This window comes from Bombus vancouverensis, chromosome 6 (assembly GCF_051014615.1).
Source record: "Bombus vancouverensis nearcticus chromosome 6, iyBomVanc1_principal, whole genome shotgun sequence".
In the NCBI taxonomy this organism is placed as follows: Eukaryota; Metazoa; Arthropoda; class Insecta; order Hymenoptera; family Apidae; genus Bombus; species Bombus vancouverensis.
In genome coordinates, this window is record NC_134916.1 from 10755179 (window position 1) to 10774011 (window position 18833).

At 39.2% G+C, this 18833-nt stretch overlaps 2 protein-coding genes across 7 annotated transcripts in view; both read left to right on the plus strand.

The window, feature by feature from the left end:
- The window catches only part of Prosap (SH3 and multiple ankyrin repeat domains prosap), a 181009-nt gene extending 168455 nt beyond the window's left edge, over positions 1-12554 (plus strand). For 2 of the 5 annotated variants that reach the window (XM_033331737.2, XM_033331741.2), the window contains 10 exons: positions 441-1134; positions 1591-1820; positions 2470-2646; positions 3297-3507; positions 3736-3937; positions 4157-4466; positions 4701-4894; positions 5018-5179; positions 6802-7102; positions 7629-12554. In XM_033331737.2, coding sequence (XP_033187628.1) covers positions 441-1134; positions 1591-1820; positions 2470-2646; positions 3297-3507; positions 3736-3937; positions 4157-4466; positions 4701-4894; positions 5018-5179; positions 6802-7102; positions 7629-8839 — 3692 coding nt within the window. In that variant the 3' untranslated portion in view covers positions 8840-12554. The remainder of the gene's footprint in view (positions 1-440; positions 1135-1590; positions 1821-2469; positions 2647-3296; positions 3508-3735; positions 3938-4156; positions 4467-4700; positions 4895-5017; positions 5180-6801; positions 7103-7628) is intronic. The other 3 variants (XM_033331744.2, XM_033331745.2, XM_033331742.2) reach the window with 2 other exon arrangements.
- On the plus strand, positions 12503-18815 carry Oseg6 (intraflagellar transport protein Oseg6). 2 transcript variants are annotated; one of them, XM_033331746.2, is made up of 19 exons: positions 12503-12635; positions 12832-13211; positions 13301-13511; positions 13596-13708; positions 13782-14199; positions 14272-14505; positions 14592-14717; positions 14793-15090; positions 15158-15356; positions 15423-15520; positions 15619-15901; positions 15971-16199; positions 16264-16516; positions 16611-17071; positions 17151-17247; positions 17313-17519; positions 17604-17890; positions 17967-18043; positions 18101-18815. In XM_033331746.2, exons 1-19 carry the CDS (start codon positions 12621-12623, stop codon positions 18225-18227), a joined length of 4113 nt encoding a protein of 1370 aa, XP_033187637.1. In that variant the 5' UTR covers positions 12503-12620; the 3' UTR covers positions 18228-18815. The 2 variants fall into 2 exon arrangements, with proteins under 2 accessions (XP_033187637.1, XP_076475141.1); XM_076619026.1 differs by lacking the exon at positions 12503-12635 and having other exon boundaries at positions 13073-13211; positions 13301-13446.
- Positions 18816-18833: the final 18 nt, after the last annotated feature.

Sequence of the window (18833 nt, forward strand, 5' to 3'; positions counted from 1 at the left end):
TGCGTGTGTGCCGTCGGCAGCTTGTAAGTCCGCTTGAAAATTCTGTGAAAACGAAACGCGCGCGGCGAAAGGTCGCGGACGTCCAATCGAATCGCTCGCTTGTTTGAAAAACATGGTACGATGCACGGGAAACGCATCGTAGCAAAAAGCACGCTCGAAACGAGAGAGAAAGCATTTCGTGAGATCGAAAGAAATACTGTTTGCCAGGGATTCGGGATTCGGGGAAATCGTGTTTAGAAAGGGACACGCGCGTGTCAGATCACACACACACACATTGGACTCGTGAGCGAGAACACAGAAAGATGATAATATCGGGAGAGAAAAAGTGACAAAGAGACGATCTCGCTCCAAAGGAAGACGAATACCTTCGGAGAGCGGCGTCTACTTGTAAGGCTAAGTAATCCTTTCTTTACTTAACCTTGCAACCCTCGATTTTCCAGTACCGTTTAAAGGGCCGCCACGCTACAACCCGAAACGACGGTCGGTGGCCTTCGGCGGCACGTCGACGATGACCACGAGCTGCTCGGCCAGTAACTTGGGCACCCTGACCAGGATACCTTCCGCGGAACAACAGCACGGATCTGGTGGAAGTTTGACCGGTTCCGGAGGAGGTAGCCTCACCAGAACGATCTCAGTGGAGCAGTACACGGCGAGCGTCAACGCGGTCACGAGAGTACCGTCCGCCGAGCAATACGCGACCGGCAACCTGACCAGAGTACCGTCCACGGAACAACAGTATCCATCCACCGGCACCCTGAACAGAGTACCGTCCTCGGAACAATATGCCAGCCCTATCGCGACCGCGACCGGTACCACCACCGTAACCAGGATGTCTTCCGGAGAGCAATACTCCGCGACCGCCGGTACGCTCACCAGAGTACCGTCCACAGAGCAATATCCAACTGGTACGCTCACCAGAGTACCGTCCGCCGAGCAGTACGCGAACAGTATCGCGAGGACGGCGGACACCCATCACGCCGCCCTCGCCAGAGTACCGTCCATCGAAGCAACCAGAAACGAGCTACAGAGAATACCGTCCGAGCAGCACGTTGCCGCTAGATCCGCCGAGCAGAACGGTCATCGGATTACCTCGGACTACCAGAGCCCCAATTCGCTGAGGGATCCTAACGCGAGGTAAGCATAAACTGTCTTTGCGATCTCTCTTGCGAACTCGGCTGCTCTCGAAATCGGGATTTCCTCGTTACTCCTCTTGTCCCTTCTTATCCTCCGTGCTGTTCACTCAAATCTCCAACATCTCTTCTCTTTGATTAATCCGACCGATCAAGGTCGAGATTTCTTGCCGCGTTCTTTACGAAACCAGGGCGTCTGCTCTTATCTTTGATTCGATATCGATATAACTTCACACGTGTTTCCAACAGGCTATTTTCCGATACTAACCTTCGCGACGAATTCAATCGATCGTACGTTGTTCGGGTGGCGGGTAACCCGCGTGTTCATCCGCGCGTTCGGGAATTAACCGATCGCGCGTTAAAGCAAAGACAATTTACGCTAATCTCGTGAGATTTAATCGAACATAAGGTCGAACGTAGTTACGTTCGACTCCTATACGAGTTCCGCCTCCATTTCAAGATTACCAGCCACCGCGGAGAACTATCAGAACGTAAGAATGGAGGGACTGACGAGGCTGCAAGAACACCGGCTCGAGCTTCAACACCGTCTTGACATGCACAGAACGATGGAGATGCCGCCGTCGCCGTCACCGAGCAGCAGGAGTCTAGCTCCTTTCAGCTCGGCTAGCTCGAGCCTCTCCGAAGGCAGCAATCAACCGTCCGGCGAAGATTCCGCCAGCATCGTCACAGGTATACACACACAGGTTTATTTTCTTCGACTTTTGCCTCTCTCGGTCGCAACCAGAGCGACGAGAATGCGGTTCTACGGAAGCTCGCGTGCTCGCAACCTTCATCGTTCAAGAGATTTCGTGAGATGTAGCCTCCGTATATGCGTTTGGGACACGGCACGTGATCCCCTGATGCGACACGGAGAGAAAGGTACAGAGAGAAAGAGAGGGAGAGAGAAAAAAGAGAAAGCGAGAAACACGATCAAGTGTATTTGTATATTTGGCGTGACTCGAACGTCGAACCATCACCATCAGAAATGGTACGCGATGCCAGACAGGCTAACTTTGCCGAGTCTGTTCCACGCGGTGCTATGACGTTTCTCGAGACGATGACGAAACAACACGCGAGATACGACTATCTGTGTCTCGATGGATGTAACATCGGCGATCTAGACATTCCACGCCACGAAACTCTCTCTACGTACACACGTATTTACTAGTTAGGAAATTTCAAAAGAGCGGATATATCGTTTTAGCGTTAAGCTGGCGCTTTCTACTTTCCGTTAACAAATCTAGCGTTGCATGACGTTCAAGCCGGTCTAAGAATCCGATCGAGCCAATGGAACGATGAAAAGCTCAAACGACCATGCTTGTTTTCGTAAATTTTTTAGACAAGAGTCTCGGCGATACAGCCTCCGACGTGATTAGCGACAGTTCCGGGGTCGGAACCTCACAGTCGGACACTACCAATTCCCTCTCGATCCCAGGTACCACGGTCGTTTGCGTCGAGAGCTACAACAGCGGAATTCTAGGCCATCTGAATATCAATCAGGGAGATATCTTGGAAGGTACAGACTATAATTATCTTCTCTATCGCTCTTTATTTATTCGATCAAGGCTCGCGTTTATCGCGTTTCCGATAACGGAACGAACGCTGTTCGTTGATTTTTATTTCGTAAGTATGCACATTTTTTGTTTACGAGTTTGTGGACTTTGGTAGATTCGTATTTCTTTTTTTCGTTATAATAGTTGATTGTGGGATTACTTTCGACACGGCGACTGATTCTACGAATCTAGATTAAGCGAATTTTAATTTTAATAATTTAGTTATAGTCGTTTGTAAATGATGTGTCGTACTCTATATACGTTTTGTAATATGACGTTACGTTTTATATGTTTTTCTTATAAGCTGGGAAAAAGTAAAATTGCCCGAACAACAGTCGCATGGTGGTGGAAATATCCTGGACCTTTGTTAATTGTTTCTTCTCAAATATCTCATCGATGGTGCATTCAAATGAAATACACCGATTCATCGAATAATCAACCAGTTATATATCTTTTCTGATGGTATTCTTGCAAGGGAGATATAACACGCTAAAATTTCAAGCCAATCTCGTCGAAACCAAATACCTTTATTACTTAGTCGATAATTTCTAAAATTAGAAGGTTAAAATACGCCGGTAGTGAGTTGTATTTTTTATTTTTTTATTTTTAACAGTCACCGGAGCGACCGACTGTGGTCTTCTCGAAGGAGTGCTTCGGGGACAGGGCACGGGTCTGTTTCCGGCGCACTGCGTACAAGAAGTCAGGCTCCGTCACACGAACATTCCACTGGGCCCTCAACCTGCCAGGGATGGCCGGAACAGAGTATTGGGCCGTAGAGAATCTCAACATAAGTATTTCGCTACTGCTCCTAGACTGAAGAAACCGTGAGTCACTTACGTATATTACTTTATATTACATCTTACATTATCATGCATCCTACACAGACGTATAATAATAACATCGGTTAGATCGGACATTTTTACAAGCTAGAGAGGCGTCCGTTAGAGCGAATATCTTCGAATATCCTCGAGCCTGTCGTAGCCTTGAGTGCTAACGGAAACGACGCTGGTTTAATCCACCGAGTAACCGTTATTCAATTCGTTGATCTTCAGAGTTACGTCTGAACCTCGTACCGTGGTACTGCATCGCTCGAGAAAAGGTTTCGGCTTCGTATTACGGGGCGCCAAGGCAACCTCGCCTCTAATGGAACTGACGCCGTCGGCCAGGTATCCCGCCTTGCAGTACTTGGACGACGTCGATCAAGGAGGAGTGGCCGACCTAGCTGGCCTCCGAAAAGGAGACTACCTTATCCAAGTAAGTAACAAGTAGAGAAGCAGTTCGAATCGCTTCGTACTGTATACGAAAAATTCGAATTTTACCTACTTGAAACGTGATTTGAAACTTGGAACCATAGAAAGCTTCGAATGGATATTGGAACAACCGTTGCTAATCGCAGTTTCGTTTTTATTTTCTAACTTTGGTTTATCAATTTGTTCAACTTCTATTCTATCGATGCCTGATACTTTTTCGTAGATCAACGGCGAAGATGTGACGACGGCGTCGCACGAACACGTAGTCGACCTGATCCGAAAATCCGGGGAACTGGTCAGAATGACGGTAGTTTCCCCGATGATCAGCCTTCCGAATTCGCAATCGGCAGCCCTTTTGCCAACTAGTCAACCTATTCAGAGACAGTACGCAACCCTTCCGCGTAAAGGTAACAACAACGTGGTGATTGGCGGTACGCTTGGCAGATCACCGGCTCCCATGCCACCCCGAAGAGACCCGAAAACCACTCTGAGCGTTGGTCGCGCTCGAGCAAGATCGATGGTCGCGGGATTAGGTAAACTTTTGATGATAAAAGTAAAAAATACAGTAATGCCGGCTTGAATTCCAATAGAAATGAATTGTTTCGCCTAAATTACCTAGTCCTATCCGCTCTCCGCTACTGTTCTCAACAATTTCGTTCATGTATATAAATATGTGTATAATCGCCGCTCGACATTAGTTTCTTCTCCTATATATGTAATTACCAAGTATACTGTACAAATTTACTATGTTTTCTCGTGACATGCAGAAGGTGGTGGTGAGAGAGACGATCGCGACGAAATAACGTCGACGGGAGCCAAATCGAGTAGCGCGGAATCGATTCATCTTCCTCAGCAACCATCGACCGGACCCAATACCGGACAGAACACACCGGTGCAGCCGCGAACGGCCAGTATTCGATCGAGACCTACCTCCAGTAGGATCACTGCCGCGGAACTGGAGGTACGTATGAAAAATCACGAAGCATATACCGTTGCTCGATCACGAACGATGCGCTTCTTGTTCTCCTCGAATGGCACTGCACGAACGAACTGAGGCTTCAGCTTTGTCCTTCCTTTCTTCCAGGAACTATTTCAGCGGCAGCAAGGTAGTACCAGTGGTCAGTACAGCTCGTCCATGATGAGCTCTCACTTTCAAACTGGTCAAGCTACCAAGTCGCATCCTTCCTCACCTGCTAAGACCGGCAGGGTATACGCGAGCGTAGCGGAAATGAAACGCAAAGGCAAAGTAAGGATACTTTCCCTCGAAAGTTAATCGTATATACTCTTTTCGATCTGCCTCTGTAGTGGGTCGTTTTATTATACTCTGTCGCGTGATACTTTGCTCGATGGTTACGAACGTGATAGAGTTTGCGGTGTTTGACAGCTGTAGAAACTAAGCAAACCGCTAAACTGTCTATTCTAAGGATTCTATCTGGCAAATATAAAGGAGAGTCGTTTCAACAGCGAGTTAACTTGTTTCTTTTTTTAGATCATTAATCAATTAAACGATAAACGTATTTACCTTCGGTAAAACTGATTTTACATTTTAGTGCATTTATAGAAATGTATATTTTTATAAAGATAATTGGAAAAATGAAACTTGGATGAGAAATTGTTTCGCGTAGTAAGTATTATATATCCGGGAAGGGTTAACGATTCGACTGTAAAATTTCTGGTCAGAGGAATCCCTAGAAGCGGCAAGCTTTGTTTAACTCCGATCGACTTAATTTCCCGTAACTTGGATAAATTGTTTGCCGTTACAGTAGATCCGTGTTGTTGGTGACCCGTTGGTGACCCGAGTATTTCTGGTCATTTAATTAGTCGCTGTGCCTCCCCACTCTTTGTTTAACCATTATCGATATTCTGGTTCTCGGCGAGAGTATTGAAAGTATTTTTCAGAGTGGCTAGTGCTCCTCGATGCATGCTACCCAGGTGGTGATGGTGGCTGTTTTTACGCATGTGTGTTGTAGTTTTCTCGCAAGCCAGCACGAGTGTACAGCAAGGGGCGCTCCTGGTACGAGAGAGACAACGAGGACGACTTATATTACTGATCGAAAATACTTTGTTTCTAGCGCGTCCGTGACTTGCATGATTCCAGGTGACTAAGCCATTTGCTAATGAAAATCCGATGCTCGAAAGGGTATCGGATATCACTTTCAGCTTTATGAACACGCCTCGCAGAACTAACGATGTATATCCATGAAACGAACATTTTAATTACTTTGCTTACACTTTTTGCATGATCGTGCATTCTTCCCCCGTGTGCCATACATAATCGGCCGTTACACGTTTAAATAACATCCAACTTTCTCAGAATTGCGAACCATCTTAAATTCCCGCGAGTCGCCAAATAATCTCAAAGTCACTCGACATCTCAAAATGTATAAATCTTATTAAACAAGGAGAAAATGGAACTTGATAAATTTGTAAATATAAGTAGATGCAAATTAAGACGATAATGGTATTAACCAATTAATGAGCACATGTACGTGACCATAACCGATTATTTTGTAGCTACTGATCTTTGTAAATTGGAACTACGGTACCTTATACGAAAATATGTTTATAAAATGTGTATTATACACTTATTTTCATTATTAGTTATTATTAGTTGCTTCTTAAACATTTGATTTTGAAGACAGAGATTTAGTCATTCTCGTTAATAAAGGAGAAAAATTTGCGCGTTAAGGGAATATAAATTGCTTTTTATCGGTGCTTCTCCAAGTTCGTATAATTCTCGGATATTGCGTTACTTGTGACAGTAGTACGAGCTATGTATGTGCGACCAGCTATTGTTTTTTGTGAACGCTATCCCCTCGAAATCGCCGGATCGTGGGTCCCAATAGGATTTTGTCGGTTTGTTCACAGCTGAACTCAAGAGTGCGATTCTTCGGTGGATTAGGCGGTGGTTCCGATCTTCACCGAGACTTTCACAGTACACCGGACTTAAACGTGCAGGTTCAGTCGTCTATTTTGGCTCCGAAAGGGCATAGAAGCCAGGAGGACGTAAACGCGTTGAATGGCAGAAACGGGCTTCCACCACCGAACCATCCGCCACCTCCACCACCGGTCGGTCAAGTCGTCAAAGTGAACGTGGGCGCGAACGTGCCGGACGTAGTCACGCCGGCTTCTGTGTACGATAATATGGCTCATATACAGCAAGTCAAAGGTACCGTATATCGTCAGGATATTTCAACGCGTTACGGTTCAGTCGCGTGTTATTTCGTGATAAATTTCACGGTGGCTGCTTGTCAGCCTCCGCTCCTATTGTACTGGAAGCTGGAAAGAAAGGCGAGTGGAATAGATATAAATCCGATTATACCCATCTCGATCGTACACGCGTTTCTTACCGTTTTCTTTTACTCATCCTACCCTTATACCTGATATTAGTTTTAAAATTCTTTTAAGTATAGTTTTTCGAATATGAAGCGAAAGATCCACCTGGTTAGAAACTTCCCTACGCTATTTACATAGCGTTTGAAATTTTACAAACATACGGAGAAATATGAATTTGCATAAAACTGCACGATACTATGATCGGTCGAAATGGTCACATCTGCCAATCGTGTCGTTTAATAAACGAATCGAGCAGAATGCTCCTCTCGCTGCTGTACCATTCCGCTAGTCTCTTTCCAACACCGCGTTGTAGAAATTATTCCCACACAAGATAACTATATTCTTCCTGTTCTATGCAGAACTGGCAGCCGCGACAGCAGACGGAGGTTATGGCGTGATGTCGAGCTTCCGACCATCGAATAGCGCCAAGTTATACGCCTCACCGGAAGATATGAAGACGGTAGGATATCGTTCTCGCAGCCTACCAACTCATACGACCCGTTGTCACGTGAGGAAATCGCACAGTCTGCGCACCACCAACAACACGACCTTCAAGCCGTTAAACAACCAACAAAACGTGAACAACACCGTCAGCAACAACAACCAGGTGAACAACAATCAGTCGGCCAACAACCAGTACGCGCAACCTCTGAAGACCAACAGAAGTCACAGTACGGCTGGTGTCAGGGAAAGAAAGAAGAAGGCCATCGGTACCAGTTCCTCGATCACGAATCTCTCGTCAGTGGCGAACAACAATGCTGGAAATACGGTGACTAACGCAGCTCCGCCGATCCCAGAACCGGATTACAGCCTGTCGGAATCGGACAACGACGAGGGAGAGGAAGAGACGGACGATGATGGAGAATCAGAGATCGCGAAGGAACTCGAGAAAGCGGCTGCAAGGGAGAAATTGGAATCCACTCGAGAAACATCGGGCAACTCGAACACCTCGGGTTCGAGTTCATCCGGTAGCAGTTCGTTACCACATTCGTTCAGCGTTGAAGAAATTCAGAAGGTCAGAACGCAATTGAAGTCTTCGAAGAGCCACCCGAACGACTTTTTGTTGCAACAAACTCAGCAATCCCTCGTCGAGGACGGCGATAACAGCTCGAGTGGTGTGAGTTCCGACCAAGACGTGCCAGTGGGTCCACCAACAGGTTTCGATGATACGACCGTTAGAAATCTTGCCAACGAAGCCGCGCAACATCCGACCACGGTGCTCTCCGTCACCAATGTAGAGAAGGAGACGAATCCGAAAAGAACGAGCTACGGTGGTAGCGGATTACTGACGCGACACGCGGTTAGCCTAGCCCAGTTGCCGCCACCGATCGAGGCGGATGCCGAGGAACAAAGCAACGATCTGTTCGTTCCACCACCGCCTGAGTTCAACGCTGGACCTTCCGCGGGCAGCGGCGACGAACTGGTATTCGCTCCTCCGCCTCAATTCTGCGACAACAAGCAGCAACCGCAACAACAACAGCAACAGAATCGCGTGAAGATCATCGGAGCGATACCGAAGGTTACCAACAATCAAGTAAAAGCTTCCGGTGGGCGGTTGCATAACCAGTGAGAAAGAATCGTTGCGAAGGATCGCCGATGAACGGACGGTTCGAGTCGCGTGATCGCGGGTCACGATTTACCAGAGTCAATTTAATCTTTCCCTATTAACCTTTCTCCTCCCGAGATAATTATGTACGCACATAGTGTTGCGCGTGATCCCTAAATATCACCTGTTCCGTCACTGGACCAACGATCGAACGCAAACTCGTTCGACCATTGGGAATAACATACGATGCGATTGGCTGCAATAAAATTTTTCATCGATCAACGTTCCCCGCGCCGGAGGAGTTTTGTAAGGAACGAACGCGCGCGTCTTCTCTATCGCTAAAGTATCCGTACTTGAATAGGGCGCCGTTTAGGTCGCTCCGTCAAAAGGGTCTGTAGTAGTGAACAAGGTATTCAGTGAATTTTTACCGTAAAACCTAGAATATGTATGAGTCGTACGAACCGCAGATACGTTAGACTTATAAAAGAAACGTGCGCGCGATGCTTTCTACACACAAAGCGGTGTGACGCAACGTTCGTGAATGTCAAAATTCCATAGCCGTCTCGTGGAATGGCCTAAAGAGGTGAACGAGGAAAAAAAAAAGGAAGGATCTATAAATCGTACTGTAGCTCGTAATTAGAGAGAAGTGAGAAATGAGCGAGCAAAAGAAAAAGAAAAGAATAAAGAAAGAATAATTCTATACGATGCACGCTCGTGTGTGTGTATTATGTATGTGTGCGTGTAAGAAACGTAGAGAACGAATGCGTAGCGTATATCGGTTTGTTTTTCATATTTCTATCGAAGTACGACGCGTGTTTAATACTTTTACATGTAACAACCTCTATCTGTAAACGTCATCAACTTCTCCCATTCCACCGCGAAACAAGCAGAAAAGAACGAAGGCACTTTCGAGGAAGAACGCATCGAAATGTAAAATCGTGCTAAGACACGAATCGGTGCTGCTAATCGTAATTCGTTTGATATCTTTTTAGTATTGGAGTGGCGCGAATTCGATGCGGAGAAGAAAGAATCGAAGGTGCCGAATCAATGGATTAGCTAGTAAAGCGCGCGCGCGGTTGAGTTCGATTCCGTTTCTCTCGTGTTTAGACACTGCTCAAGAGCCTAATTACAAAGTTCTACTCACAAAGTCATTAGAGATTGTTTCTAGTTTGTAATAACGAGTAATAGCGTTACGACGAGTATGAATTTATCTCTAAGCTCGTAATCGCGTTAATAGAGGCGCACTGTACTACGTTAACGCACCAACATTATTCAGCTTGTAAGATAGATCGTATTCCTTCCATTTGAATCAGGCTCCTGAGAGCCGCGAGGTGTTAGCATAACTTTGACGATCTTTCCCTCACCGAAAATGATGTTTGTTCGCTAAAAAGAAATGCACGGTTATCTCTGGTCCCTCATCGAAGTGTTTCACGTCGAAGATAATCAAAAGTCGATCCTTTTCTTGTAATGGAATAACCCTCGTTGATTTATCCTTTGTATATAGTATATAATTGATCGGCAGTGGAGAAATAAAGGAGAAAGATCTCGCGACTCTCGGCGACACTGCTACATACTGTATATATATACCGAACAACATTGCTACGTATTGAATATCTATAACGATGGAACGATTATTATCATCACTTTTATGATCACACCGCGATAGATTTAAGCGATATCCATGAAAGCAACGTCCTTCCTAATTATTGTTTCTATGCCTTTTCAAGTTAAATCATATTCATATACAAAACAGTGAAGTATGATGTTAAGTCAAGTGCATGCTTGTTGAAGCATGAATGAAACAGTTTTCGAGTCGAAGGAAATCATATTAAAGATAAGTATTAAATGTTCCTTAAATATTTTATTGTTTGTTTCCGATCGGTAAAAAAGAACGAAAGATCACTGATGCGTGTATATCGTTTCAAAAACTTGATCGACTGGTTGATTCGGGTCAGTAAAGCAATATTGTATGCATTACAACGGCTCGTGTAATAATAAACCGTTTCAAGAATAGAATTTTATCTTTGTTTGCGGTCTTGAACAAACGGTATTGTCGATTACGCTAATTTCCTCGTATACGTGCCCGCGCAAACTTTGTTAAAAAACAGATACATAAAGGTTGAAAGATATACGAAATGAAGAAGGTATATCCTATACGTTGGATTATTCTTTTCAAAGATCACGCAGTTTTTAACCATAATTCGCTTAAAAGAATATAATTCCGTTGAAGGTTCGCCGACATACTCTCCTTGAAGTTATCAAAAAGTTCAAGGTCACGGCCGCTCGAAGTTACTCGATGGTTCAAGGTCACTCCAAGGACATTTCAACGTTCCTGTATGATATTTTCAAAGTTAAAGATCTAAGATTGTTTCAAAGTAAAGCTATATTGATCTTAAAGCTCCTTTAAAAATGAAAAGAAAGGAAGAGAATATCGAATTTCAGCGAAGTTATGTTTTTAGAAACTAAATAGTTCACGAACCGAAGAAATTTTTGCGATGACCCATTTACGACATTCCTGCCAAAATTAATTATAATAGTGTATAATATATCGAAATTTATGAAAAAGAGTTGACATTACACCCATTTTTGGACAAATGACCCTTATATACTGTCCGTAATATTGTACTTTCGAATCTATCTGTTCTCGTTCATTATCGAACATTATCGCATTATCGAACTGTTTCAATAGTATGATAACACTTTAAAATGCTTCAAGCTCGCGCGAGATTATTCGAAAGATAGATCACCTGATTATCCGTGTCCTTAGAATTTGTTACTAAACGGCTTTTACCTCGCTTTACGAGGCGGTAGGAAGTTTTGTAGCTTATTCCAAAAAAAAAAAAAAAATCACGCGTAGAAATCGCTCGCATATATGTATAATTATTTCTTCCTAAATGAAGACAGTACACGCTCGCCATTAACGGTGACGAAATATAGACACTTTAAAAAATATTGGAGGGAACTAAACAAATTTATAAAGCGACAACCTGGATAGCTAAATAAACGTTTGTTATCCAGATACAACGAATATATTGCAACAATTTCAATTTATTTATTAACGATAATAAATCTGAAAATTTAAGCATTCGATATAATCACCATCGACGCATAATGTTTCCGTGGATCTTGCCGATGCAGCATTATTGACATGCATAACTATACATAACCAGATGCATGTATTTACAGAACAAAAATTGCGTTAATGTCAGATTAGACGTGAAAAACGCAACACGAATTGAATTTTAAAAGCTTTCTGTTGAACCTTTATTGCATACATCTATTTTATTCGTTCATCCATACTTGATACATTTCTCTTTAATCTTAATTATCATCCTGCGAATACTATTAGTACTTTTTGCACTATAATTACTGTATTACGAGTTGCAAGATACGTGCAATTTTCCGATGATAAATAATAATCGATCATGTTCAAATAACGACAGCATACTTTAATGAACCTCACATTTATCTGTCTAACCGTTTCTTTAATAGTTTTGTTTCCACTTTGTCAATTAATTTAAAGCTATTGAAAACTCGAATAGAAAGAAACAAAGTGAATTATAAAATACAGCGCTATCTATCACGATCCATGGCAACAATCACATACACAATTTGAAATTGATCGAGGCCTATCGAAACATAAACAACATGGCGAATAAAAGAAATATGTCTCATGGAAAGGAACATGTAAAATATGTCTCATTTAATAAATTAATATTTTAACTATGCGCCACCATAACATTTTTATACATTGCTAGGCAATTAGCCTTCTTGACTATAACGCTAAAAACTTTGGCCTCAAAAAATGTCGATTGATAAGGTAGGTTATACATTTACAAATTTCTTAAGAAAACTATGCAATATCCTTGCTTACTTGTTATTTAAGATTTAAATTATGACAAAGAACATTTACAAACGTTATTTAAGAAGATGCTTATCCATTCAAACTATTTAAGAATACATCAACATTTATTTGGACCATGCATATGGCTTATCCGTCAAATGTTTTGATACAGGTCCTTTATCAATTGTATCAACCCCATGGTACTGGTACTGTTTTCATTTCATGGCGCCCTGGTAATAGTACTCATCTAGCAACTACTGGTTATGATTCCTCAGTTGCTATTTTTGATAGACAAGGTGAATTACAAGAACGTATTCAAATTGCTGGTTTATGTACTGGTTTTGGATGGGATTCTGATGGAGATCTATTAGCTATTATATCACAAAGTTCTTCTACTATCACGTTATGGGATGCAACAACTGGAAAAAAAACACAAATAGATGCTGGTGTAAGAGATGGATTAACATGTATGATATGGGCAAAAAGAGCTTGTTTATTAGCAGTAGGAACACAGAAAGGAAATTTAGTACTTTATGACCATATAAATGCCAAGTATGATGTATCATAGTATTTTTATAGAAAATACTTTTACATATTGTTATATTATATAATCCTACATTAAATCATAAATTAATATATAGACGAATACCAATTTTGGGAAAGCACAAAAAAAGGATAACTTGTGGCGCTTGGTCTTATGAGGGACTTCTTGCGTTAGTCAGTGAAGATAAGGTTTTAACTATCAGTACAAGTGATGGGGATACAAGGCGCGAAATACCTCTTCAAGGTGATGCATCTGATATTCAGTTTAATGAGATGAAAATGGATCACAGAGTTGGGGGTGAAAATACAGTATGATTTCTTTATACAGCAGTGATATATAAAATACATGTGTGTTTGTATATCTAAAGTATTAATTTTCTCATTATTTGCCAGGTATCTCTTATTATTAGCAAAACCACTTTATTTCTATACAATATTTTGGATCCAGAGAATCCTATTGAATTAGCTTTTCAAAAACGCTATGGACCTATTGTTACTTATAAATGGTAAAAAGGTTTAGATCATTAAAAAATCACTTAAATTTAATCACTTTTGTTTTCACTATATGTCCTACTTTAGGTATGGGGATGGATATATTTTAGTTGGTTTTCAAACTGGATATTTTACTGCAATATCTACACATATTAAAGAAGTTGGCCAAGAATTATTTCAAGTTAAGAATCATAAAGATTCCTTGACTGACTTGGCCATAAGTCAAACAATAGGAAAAATCGCTACATGTGGGGATAATGTCATAAAAATACATAGTTTGCAAAATTTAGAAGAAACTGAAAAATTAATTACAGTAAGCGGTGAAACTGGAATTAATACAGTAGAATGGTCAATGGATGGTACAATGATAGCAACTGTGACACACAGTGGCAATGTTTTAGTCTATTTAATACAAATTCCTAAATTATCTAGCGTTTGTGGAAATAGGATTGCACTCCTTACCAGTTTAACAGAAGTTACAGTCCATCTGTATACGCTAGATAAAGTAAATCTAAATACATGGCATAAAATCAAAACTGCATAAAACTGTATGTAAATATATAAAATTAATTTTTAGGAGAAACCAGAGCCAATAATAATTAATACTATAATAGAACCGTCGGTATTAACAATAGGTCCAATACATGCAGCAGTAGGGTTGAATAACAGAGCATTGTTCTGGGATATATCCGGAAGGGATTACAATACTACAATACATTTTGAAAGAGATTATTTAGCAACAATAGATAGTATAAGATTGAATGAAACTTATGCATCTGTTTTATTTGATGGCAAATTACAGTTGCACTCGGTAACAAGTATATTAAAACACATATAAATTTACGTTACATTAGTGTATTAGTAAATCAACTATGTGTTAACCTATTATCCTTGTAGATTAAAATGGATCAAACACTATCGAAAGAAGGGAAGGATACAAAAATGTTTCCAGGCTTAGGTGTTTCAGATTTTAAAATAACGTGCCATGCTCTTAGTAGCAACTTCTTAATCTATGGCAGTGATGTAAGTTATTTCTATAAACGTATGGAATTCTAAGTAAATACTGAAAGAACTAACTTACATTTATGATATATTTAGATGGGCCACATAATCTATTTTAGTTTAGAAGTCTTTAATCAATGTACTGAACATATACACGATAATGGCATAAAGGAAATCTATTTAGATACAAATGGAACACAATTATGTTTTATAGATAACAAGTTCGACGCTTATATGTATAATCCTGTGCAAGAAACTGTTTTACAAATTCCTGATTGTCTAGGTTGCATTGAAGGTGTAATTTGGGATCAAAATATTTTGGAACGTAATATATTTACTGTTTACAATAAAACTCTCATTACTACATACATATTTGTAAAATACTTTATCGAAGGTAAGTTAAAACTTGAAAATTATACAATATATATAAAACAAATATATTACGTATATTTTGGAAACAGGTACAAAAATTATAAAGATAAATACAACAAAGCTGCCATCTGAAACATTACCACTATTGATGTATTCTGGAGAATTGACATTAAGTTCAACAGCTAACAAATTAATGCAAATTACATTGTCTTCTCATGAAGATATAGGAAATATTGTAGAATATACAAAAATGAAAGAAATATTAGAAAATCAGATTCTTTGCAGGAGGTAAACGTGTCTTATTTATTTCTTTATTTGTTGACTATAGGATATTTATTCTATTAAATATTTCAGATATCAACAGGCATGGGAGACGTGTGAGAGAATTAATGAAAAAGACTCATGGTTAAAGTTAGGAGAAATTGCAATTGCAAATTTAAATATTGATTTTGGTATTTGCTATTGTTATTATTATTATTGTTGTTGTTGTTGTTGTTACTATAAGAAACGTATAAATATATTATTTACAAATAATCGTTTTTCATCACAGCAATTCGAATTTACCGCTACTTAGAAGATGCTGCGATGGTTTGGGCACTACAAACTATGGAAACCTTAGATGAATTACCATTATTATGTGGACATGCTTGTATTTTACTTGGTAATTATAATGAGGCAGAACAATTTTTTTTACAATCATCTCAACCAGTACAAGCTTTGTATTTAAGAAGAGACCTAATGCAATGGGAACAAGCATTAAATTTAGCCCAAAAATTGAAAGCTGATGAAATTCCTTATATTGCTAGAGAATATGCTCAACAGTTGGAATTTACGTAAGAATACAACATTAAATGCGTAAATTATTTATGTGTTCGTATTTAAATTTTGAATTTTTTTTCTAGGGGTAATTATCCAAAAGCGTTAACAAATTATGAACGTGGATTGGTAGATTCAAATAATATATCTAATACAACTACACATAATCCGCAACATCGAAATCTATGTCTTGCTGGAATTGCGAGAATGTCTATCAGATGTGGGGATAGTAGAAGGGGTGTAAACATAGCTATGGACAATGAAAGTTCAAGACAATTGCGAAAAGAATGTGCAGAAATATTAGAATCAATGAAGGTGTGTAAGTACTATAACCGTATAAATATGTTCTATAAGTATTACAATTGGGTTATTATTATAGCAATTTAATGAAGCTGCATTACTATATGAAAAAGCTGAATATTTTGATAAAGCTGCTTCTGCATATATAAAATTAAAAAATTGGCAGAAAGTGGGGCAACTCCTACCACAAATCTCATCTGCCAAACTTAATATACAATATGCTAAAGCCAAAGAAGCTGAAGGCAAATATGAAGAAGCAGCAAAGGCATATGAAACTGCAAAAGATTATGAAAACATAATTAGGATTAATTTGGAATATTTAAACAATCCTGGTAATATAATTAATATTAAAATATCTTATATCTAATTTATTAGCTATTAAACTTCATCTAAAATGTACATACATATATGGCTTACTAATTGTAGCTCGAAGTGTTGAAGTAGTACAACAAACTAAAAGTATAGAAGGAGCTAAGATGGTCGCAAAATATTTTCAAAAAATGAATGATTATAATTCAGCAATTAAGTTCTTAATTTTATCAAATTGTCACGAAGAAGCATTCCAATTAGCTAATCAACATGGAAAAATGGAATTATATGGAGAAATTCTAATAAATACGATTGATGACAGCAATGCGCGAAAAGAAGATTTTAAAAGCCTTGCGATGCATTTTGAATCTCAGAAAAATAACTTTTTAGCTGGAAAATATTACTTCTATGCCAAGGAATATCAAAAAGCATTACGACATTTATTAAAAGCTGCACAATTAGTAACAGATGAAAATGAAGTTCTGTCATTAGCCATTGATACAGTTGCTTCTGCAAAAGATGACAAGTTAGCAAATCAGTTAATTGATTTTTTATTAGGTGGTGATGGATTACCAAAGGTATTGGTATCTGATTTAATAAAGATATCGGTATTGATACTTGATTGACTTGATGTTCAACTAATCATACTCATTACAGGATCCTAAATATCTGTTCAGATTATATATGGCTAGAAAACAGTACAAAGAAGCTGCAAAGACAGCAATTATAATTGCTAATGAAGAACAAATTAACGGTATGTTTGTTGTATTTATATAACCAATGTTAAAAGAATTGTGTTAGTGATGATTTGTTCTACAGGAAATTATAGAAGCGCTCATGATGTTTTATTTGGCATGTATCAAGAATTAAAAAAGAATAAAATCAATATACCTTCAGAGATGCAAAACAATTTAAGACTTTTGCATTCATATATCCTTGTGAGACTTCATGTAAAAAAGAACGATCATTTACGTGGTGCTCGTATGTTAATAAGAGTAGCCAATAACATATCGAAATTTCCATCACGTTAGTAAAATATATATAAATATGTATAATTAAATATCGAAATAATACGAATAATGTTTAGTGTACATATTCTTTTTCCTTTAGATATTGTTCCGATTTTGACCTCCACTGTAATAGAATGTCAAAGAGCTGGATTAAAATATGCTGCTTTTAATTATGCTGCTATGTTGATGCGTCCGGAATACAGAAGCCAAATTGATGCTAAGTATAGTAAAAAAATTGAGGCAATTGTAAGAAAGCCACCAAAATCAAAAGATAATGAAATTGAAGAGGAACCTTTAACTCCATGTCCATATTGCAAGAGCAAACTTACAGAGACAGAGATTACTTGCGACAAGTGCAAAAATACAATACCTTTTTGTATAGCTACAGTTAGTGTTTCTGAAGCATGCATTTATTTTGAAATTTAATACATATATTGTGTTTTAATAAGACAACATTTCTTAGGGCCGACATATCATTGAAGATGATTTCACGGTATGTCCACAATGTGATTTTCCTTGCATAAGAAGTGAATTCTTAAGGTATGTATGACATCTTATTTTAAAGATAATACATATAATTATTTGCTGTTATACTAGGATTATTGAATCTGAAAATACGTGTCCAATGTGCTCGGAAAAAGTAGATGTTAACATGGTTTCATCTACTCTTAACATCCGTTCCTATCTCGATTTTCAAGAAGGAAAATCACCAGTGAGAACTTAAACAGTTTTAGTTATAATTTAATAGGAGTTGAAAAATATACAAATATTATTACTCCTATCAAACGGTGCCGTCCAATATGAGTACAACATAGACAAGTACAAGTAGCTTATATAAATTCATAGATTATTTATAAAATTTGTGCACAAATCAAATAATGACCATGCATGGAAGTATCAACAGTATATAGATATTATTGTCAATAAACTAGTCTCCAAGCAATTGTAATTGATTCAGTTCCCCCACTATTATTCTATCCAGATTAAACAATTTACTATCATCAATATATACGTATATGTATACACACACGTACGCACGCGCCAAATACACACACAGAAAGGCACATATTCATGTATAATATATATCTAAAATAAACAATTGCTTGTACGAATATTTTGTAAGCATTGATAAGATATAATGAGTAATAAAAGCGACATCTAACGGGTTTCCGTCAATTAAACTCCGACTTATCAAGATTCCTTCGCATAAATAGAAAGAAACATGCACATACAACGAGAAAAATGACAACATGGCATGACTTTGAAAAATTAAACTCAATAATAACAATGAATGTCTTAATATACTAATAAACTCTGTAAGACATATGTT

What these genes read in the sequence shown, in the direction of transcription:
- Oseg6 (XM_033331746.2), top strand. An exon ending in AAATATTAGAATCAATGAAG is followed by an intron (nt 16,200 to 16,263) that starts GTGTGTAAGTAC and finishes TTATTATTATAG; the next exon opens with CAATTTAATGAAGCTGCATT. An exon ending in ATAAGAAGTGAATTCTTAAG is followed by an intron (nt 18,044 to 18,100) that starts GTATGTATGACA and finishes CTGTTATACTAG; the next exon opens with GATTATTGAATCTGAAAATA.